Consider the following 8,220-nt stretch of genomic DNA (forward strand, 5'->3'; position numbering starts at 1 on the left):
ATTTTTACAAGATTTTTTTATTTAAACAAGTTTTATACGAAGTCTTTCGGGACGTTAAGGTTAGCAACTTCGACCACGTGCGAAGTCATCACAACCCGTCTAACACGGACCACTCTTCAAATATTAGTAGTAGACCGGTATTAATAATTATTCGTTGACTTCCTCCCGGAAGAGGATGGTCAACGACTACTTTTGATCGAATTTATATAACTATAAAGGTTATAAGAATTTTTTAAATGTGTTAGATTGGGCACTTGGTGTCATAAACTCTTACGTAAGATAACCTTTGTAAAAATATAAATCCAAAACTATAATATAATATAATATAATAGAAGGGTTAGAAGTACGATCTTTGCTGTTTTTATTTTTTGCTCGAGCAACGTCGGGCTCATCTAGTCAATAATTCGAATAAGACATCGATTAAATCTTTACGGTAGTTAACTGATTTCTGTACCACCCTACCTGACTATCTATTTGTTCAATACGGAAATGACAAAGTTGTAACATATCCAAAAACACGATTAAGTGACTTTCGGACCGGTCTTTATAATTCCGTACTCATCACGAGCACAAAAGTAATTATAATATAATAGAGTACAGCGACTTGCACGTAGCAAGAAACAAGTAAATAATACTGAAAAACCTGGCTAAGTATAATATTAGAAGTAATTAAAACAGTTTTTCTCCCTGTTCTCTTAATTTTATATAATTTTTTTTTAAGAAGGAGAAAAAGAAGGAAAGAAGATAAGAGAAAGTTACACAAAACCGTTTTAATTTTATATATTTTACCATTTTTATTTGCATTCCTGTTTCGTTTAATTACGTCATTTGCATAAGGTTCTCTTCTACAAGACTACCTTTTTTTAATTGCATTCGATTACATTTGCATTATACAAAAAGATAAGAATTTTATTTTTTCTCCTCCTTTTGAATTTGAATATATTTAAAATTTGTACAGACCGCATACACAATTGGTTGTTGTTTACATAAATATTTTACTACAGTTTGATGTACTGTACCTAACTTATGGATTATGAGCACTGACGTAGCCAAGAAATTACAGAATTTTGGTTTAAAACCATCGTCACAATGCCGTGCTACAACTTTTAATCATATTTTTTAATTTATTTCATTTAAAATAGCTCAAATTAACAGTGTCTTGCCCCGTACATCATACTTTTCCTGATAACAACAGAGTCGTGCAGGTCATCTACGTAACTCCTTTCTGGGGAAGTTTTTAAAAATGAAATCACGTGATTTCAATTCAAAAATTTCTCCATTTAAATAGCCGCCATTACTCTGTTGTTATCAGGGAAAGTATGATGTATAGGGGAAGAAATCGAGAGCGTATATTTTAAATGAATGATTATAAGTTGCAGCACGGTATTGTGACGATGTCACAATATTTTTTTTATTAATTATACGTAACTGTGCTCCACCCACCCTCCTACGTCTTCAGTAGTGTGGCGCGTGCTAAGACGTGTTCTGCAATACTGCTAACACTTCAGGTGGATTATCATAAAAATGATCGATAATATTTTTGCGATTTATATTATATAATGATTAGAATATAAATAATTTACACACATTTTATAATTTTATTAATTATGTACGCATAATTCTTACCTAAATGTATACTGTACAGTGTTATATTTTCTAATATAACGCTGACAACAATACAACAATACAGCTCCGTACATTTATACTTAATTACGCATTCCGTATACACGAGAATATATTAAATAATTTCTAGCATTTCTTTATTTTTATCGATTATTTATATGATAATCCACCGGAAATGATGGCAGTACACAGGACACGTCTAAGCACTGGCGACATCACTGCAGACGTAAGAGGCTCGAGCTGAATTACGTATTCGATGACGTAAGACGTCTATCGATACGAATGTAAAATACCTGCATATTTCTTTCTTTTTTTGTTTTTCTGGTGTTTTCCAGGAGGGAGATATCGGCGCTGCAAACGGAAAACTACAGCCTGGAAAGACAACTGTTCAGTTACCAGAAATCAATATCGAGAGCGGGACAGACATCCGAAGATATATCAGACGAATATTATTTTGACAGAAGTTTATCAGAAGGACAGAGTTTATCAGAAACGGAATATGCCTGACGTTTTAGTAAACTCCGCATTAAACCACACAGGAAAATGTGAAAACAAAATGGTGTTATTCTAGTATATTTTCTTCTTGTTCCCGACCCAAGTGCCTATGTTTTTTGTCTACTACTTCTCTATCTTTCTATTAATCTGTCTATCCCTATAAACGACTGTGTGGATATATGCGGAAGGCTTTTTATTTTGTCCACTGTCGGAGGAAGTACACTCGATATCGATCGTTCTGTATAATTTTATACGGTTTCTATACTGAAATAACCATTGTGCATGCGTGCACCGCATACGGTACGAACCTATGTAATGAGTATGCGGTACCGTATACTTCAAAATTGTTTTATCTTAACCGTGCCGAAAATATTATTTTATATAATTAATTATTTTTACAGCTTTTAGTTAGAAAAACATGCGTAACTTTACGTATTTAACGTGCAGTCACGTTGTTACGATTTATACTTTAGCGTGCTTTTTAACACTTTCGGTCGCATGTATAATTTTTTTCATTATGACTACTTTATTAATGGATATTACGGGACATTCCATTCGTAAAGAAAACGGCATTAAAACTGTTAAAATAAGACACTAATGGAACAATTTAACCGTTTATAAACACGCAAACTGTAATAACACAAGCGGCAAAGTAATAGGTTGTTCTATGAACTCGACTTATTAATTTTTTTATATGATTTACAGCTGTTTATAAATTAATACAGGGCCAAAATTTGTCACGTCTGTAAAAAATTCCTCAAAGAGACACACGAAAAAGGAAATATATAGGCCTACATCAGCAAAATGATTCTTTAACCGTTTATATCCGAGAACGTGTAACCGGAGACCGAAGAAAATTGAAAAAGCTCTAAAAATAACTCGAAAATTATTAAAGAAAAGTTAAAAAGAAAAAAAAATTCATCAAAATTAAAGCACGGTGATTAAGTTACGTATTTTTCTCACTAAACACAATTAACAGTTTTTTTGTTCAATTTAAAAATAAAACGATTTTTAAGTAAGTCCTCAAGCAATTTGATAGCTTAAAAACACGGCAGGAAAAGAAGAAAAGAGATGGGTGTAAGAAAATTCGCGGAATTTTTAAACAAAATGTGGGTTCGAATTGTCCAATTCACCGAATAGCATTGCATATTTGCTCGAAAGTTGATTCATTAATTGAATTTGTCAACGTTATTCCTGTGGAGAATGTCACTTTGATTACTACAATTCCCCGGAGTGAGTAAAACTGCATTCTGTAAAAAAAATGTATGAGTAAACAGCACTTATAATAAGCTAAACTATAATATTTACAAAGCTTTTTAAGGTAGAATTTTAATCGAGAAACGAATTTAAACTATAAAAAATAAATTTTTTTATACAGGAACAACACGTACACATTGTTTTACTGCCGTGTGTGCAAGTAGAATTGCGTAAGGACTAGGCCTAATGCAACAAAAATTGATTCATAAGTTACGTCATAATAACTAAATTCGATTCGTTTCACCGGATATTTCTTTTTTAAACACCTTACAAAAAGACGTATTCGGTGTATCGTCGTATAATGCGCAACCCGGAAAAAATAATTGCTTGCGAATAAAATAAGTTTAAAAAGAAATCAAAAACCAATTCACTCTCCGTCTAAAAATCAAGTTTAAAATAAAAAAGACACTTTTTAATTTAATTTTTAATATTTTATTAATGTACGTTTAACCTGTGCCTGCCGATTTAAACGGGACCAATTATAAAGGAGAAAATTATTTGATAAAAAAATATTATTCAAAGTAAGAATGGCAAAAAGTATATATATAAATTATTTTTCTTACTTTTAAATTATTTATAATAATTATTATTATTATAGCGAATAAACACTAAATGTTACTTTATTCGTATTGTTAAATCTTCATCTTGTGTGACTGTGCTCAGTTTGCAAACGAAATCTTTAAATTGTTTTATTATCGTATTTTTTAAAATTAATTTACGATCCAACTGTTGTAATTCGTTAAGGATCAGTAATTTTCAGCGGTTATCGTATCACTTCTCAAACTTGGCCGTAGAGTTTCGCACGTTCGGCTGTCTGTCTGTAATTCCTCTGCTTGTTAGGTTTCTTACAGCAGAATTGCATGTAACGATAGTTTACTGTATAAAATAGAACGATACTTTTTTTTTTATTTGTGACAAAGCTTTAAAGTCGTTGGGAATTTATGCTACACCTTTCAATTCTTACATATTTCTGTATTTTTCAGTTATTTTTTTCTTTATTTGTGTGTGTGTAAATGAAGTAATAAATGCAAAAGTTTTGGATTTCTCTAAAGTGTTCTAATGTTTTCAGATAACTATTTTATTAAATTTATTATTTTTTTAACCATTTTTGTTTGTTTTTTAGTGTTCAGTAGTATGGGAGTGGTGAAAATGAACGGGATGGAATGTACTGTATTGTACATGAGTTACAGGTTAGGATACATCTTATGATCTCACCATCTTTAATTTAAATTTATTGTAATTTGCTGAAGTGGCATTACACTATGCTGTGAGCATAGTGTGTCAACTACACTCCTGTAGTTATACTTGTGTAGTTGGTATATCCTCATTACATACCTACTACAGTAGTGACGCATTACGCATACAGCATAGTGTGTCACTTGCGTAGTGAGTACCATTATCTGACACACTTGCGTAGTAGATATCATTAGTTACACACCTGTGTGGTGGATGTGCATTGAGTTTCGCGCTACGAAGCTACAACTTAAGGCCTCCTTATTATTAATTGGTTAACGAAAGAAGGCTTCCTTGTACCGTTCAACAAATAAGAAGCCCTTCTGTCTGCGCCAACTAATAATCTAAATGATGAAGACAGAAGGATGAACACTTTAAGGTAAGATGAACATCTGGATTGGGTGCTTCGTCAAAAATAATTTCATAAAACATCCTACACTTTAAACACAGGCCAAAAATAAAATAAGCGAAAGGACCGCCATTGCAAACTGAGTACAGAACTGAATATTTTGTTATTCTTTAATTAGTAAGAAGAGAATAAGCGGAGTAATTCTTCACTTATCTCTTTATTTATTGCTTATATCCTCCGTAATCTAATTAAAATCTTTTTAAAACAAACAGGCCAACAATATTCCATCCTTTCACGATAATGGATTAAAAATAAACCAAGCAACCATCCAATAAGTACAGTACAGTTGACAACATATTTAAGTCCACTTACGTAAGGATACACGTCGAGGAAACAAAACATGAAAAAAAAGCATACGTATGCTCTATTTATCTTTAAAACAACAATCAGGATTCTAAAAAATGGAAAAATAAAATAATAAATAAATAAATAAAAACAATTCTCGTTGGGATATAAGATTTTCTTCACTATGCACATTGCACTTAATATTGTTGTAACTGTAGCTCCGTCAATTAATTACAGAAAACTTTGCACAAAATTGTCGAAAATTCTTTGTAATTAAAGCTTTGTCTTCCCTAAGTATACTCCTAGACAATCTATATTAAGGAGTAGAATATTTGCAAGAAGGAAGGGAAATTTTTCGAGGAAAATTATTGTAAAATCATCCTTCCAAATTAAATTCATTGTTTGATGTTCGTAATAAAACAATGGTTCTCGACGCTTTAATAATTCTGTAAAGCTGGGTACACACGTTCAGGTATACCTGACAATCATACCTGAACGTGTGGACGAAGAAAAAAATTGATTGCTCTGTCATCACGCGTTCAGGTATGCCGGACAGACTTACCTGTTCAGGTATGCTGTCAGGTATAACTGTACGTGTGTACCCGGCTTAAGCGCACGTTTCGATTATTTAATACTTTGTCAACTCGAGAAAACTTCACCAACCTGTCAAGAACCATTGTAAAAAACCACACACAAGCAGGGTGCGAAATATACGTACCGAAATTAATTATTTACCTTCGGAAAAACGGAAAATAATCTTCAATTTTTAAGGAGAAAAATTAATAATTTCGACTCTATTTTCTTAAAAAATGCTGTATTTTCTACGTTTTATAAAAAAAGAAATTCGTAAAATCCCTACATTTTTCCACAGACAAGTAGGAAAGGGTGGAAGCTGGATCGAAAGATATGAGATATTATATGCAATGCATATATTAAAAAAACCTATTCCAGCCCACCCCCGATAGAAAACACATTGTTAGAACATTAGGAGTAATTTTAAATAAGGGTAATGATACATTTAAAGTAAAACAATTCAGTATATTATAGTAAAAACAGTAATTTTTCGAGTATAGACTAAATAAAATAGCTATGAATTTATTTAGTGAATTGCGGAATATTTGAGCTTATTTACGTTTTATGTTAACCGTCTGAAATTTAAGGCAAACATTTCGATTATTGATTAAAGTTTCGGCTTATAAATTATCCAGATTTATTAAATTCTTTAGAAGAAACAGTACGAAACAATAGCAACACGTGAATGCCACAGGTGGAGTAGGAGTACTAAAGTGTTTCCAGGACTGTATAAAATCGCGTTTATATATATTACGTAATATACTAATAAAAAAAGCTTTACATATTGTCAAATTTATATTTGAACAGTTTTCAGGGTATAAAATAGGTTTCAGCTTCAGTTTAAAGGTAGAAAGCAGATTTCAGTTTCAGCTTAGAAGATATAAAACAGACACTTAGTAGATTTTTGCTTTGGGAAAAACTGAGAGCTGAGTTAAAATCTGTTAGTTAAGCAGGATTTCAGCAGGTTTAAGTAAACAAACTAGCGAATGATGTAGTGAAAACATTAGTTTAGCTATAACGATCGTAAAATATTATAAATAACACGTAGAAAGCTTAAATAACGTAAACACAGTGAATGGAGTGTCGAAAAATCCCAATTGTGTACGCGTGCACGTATCAAAAAACTGTTGAAGGACACCATTCTCGGGCACGTATTTTATTTACAAGTCGATGCATAAATTAAAAACCGTAACTTGAAGTAAAGAAACGTTCTTTCTTTCCAATATTTTAAGTAATAACAATGCAATTTGCCCAGTAACAAGGTACAAACCGGCGCGGTTAAAGGGGGACACAATCCAATTTTACAATTAAATGGCGTGAAGAAACAAGTTGAATTCGTTAAAAGTCCAGGCTAATAAAGGATTAAAAAGAAAGTTAGGAAAATTTAATTCTTTTTACATAAAGTCAACATCCTCCAACACTTTATTTTCGTTTCCAATTTCAGACGAAGTAGGAATTTCTTTTTAAATAATTAAATAACCAATCACGTAACGACTATCAAAGTAATTATTTAAAAAAATAAAACAATTTTTTATATATATACACGAAGAAAATAGTAAAGAGAAAAACGGGTTTTCCGATGTAAAAAAACGTAAAATTTCGCACCCTGTTGGATATTTGATAAAGCAAAATGTATGAAGAACTTCATACAATTTTCGTGTTAAATGTATCGTATGATGTTTCGTGTTCTTTCACATTTTTCTCACGCACACGAAAGATCTGTATTAAAGCCATTATTATAATATTAATTACTATTATTATTATTATTACTATTATTAAAGAGAACATTTTTCCCATTTGTTGTTGCCTTGTTTTAATTAATTCCTCTTCACTCGTTGATATCAATTAACTTACGGCGTGTGTAACCCTTTGATAATAATCACAGTAATGCGCTTTTCCGAGGAATTCTTCCCGTTGATTTTAATTTAGTAAACTAATATGACGTACAGGTACTGTACGTACGCCATTATACGCGTAATTAAACTGCCCTTTGTAACGTTCGACCTTTCAGTAGTGAGATATTTCACTTGATGAAGACATTTTAAAATGGTATTAACTCGCTAGAAAGTGCAATTTTTATCAAAGATTTTATGGGAGAAACTTCATTTCTAATGTCTTAATATAATTTACAATAAAAACCCCGATATAGAACCCTCCCAAATAGCAACAAGAATACTTGTAAACGGATCTTCCCTATAACAGAACTCTCGTGTTCACTAAATCGCGACTTTCGAACACAAAACCTCGTTACTATTATACATAATTATTGTTTGGGATTCTTCGGTATAACGCCACACTCGATTTAGTGAGAAAATAGTTATACCGAATCGAAGTTTCCACGTGAA

The 8,220-nt window shown here is 31.7% G+C and overlaps 1 protein-coding gene across 1 annotated transcript in view; it reads left to right on the plus strand.

Annotated features, from left to right (window-relative positions):
- LOC136989542 (uncharacterized) overlaps nt 1-4,315 on the plus strand; it is a 116,849-nt gene extending 112,534 nt beyond the window's left edge. The window contains exon 4 of the mRNA XM_067287754.1: nt 1,959-4,315. Coding sequence (XP_067143855.1) covers nt 1,959-2,130 — 172 coding nt within the window. The 3' untranslated portion in view covers nt 2,131-4,315. The remainder of the gene's footprint in view (nt 1-1,958) is intronic.
- The last annotated feature ends 3,905 nt before the right edge of the window (nt 4,316-8,220 follow it).

The sequence above is a fragment of the Centruroides vittatus genome, unplaced genomic scaffold (genome assembly GCF_030686945.1).
Source record: "Centruroides vittatus isolate TY-2023 unplaced genomic scaffold, ASM3068694v2 scaffold_654, whole genome shotgun sequence".
NCBI lineage: Eukaryota > Metazoa > Arthropoda > Arachnida > Scorpiones > Buthidae > Centruroides > Centruroides vittatus.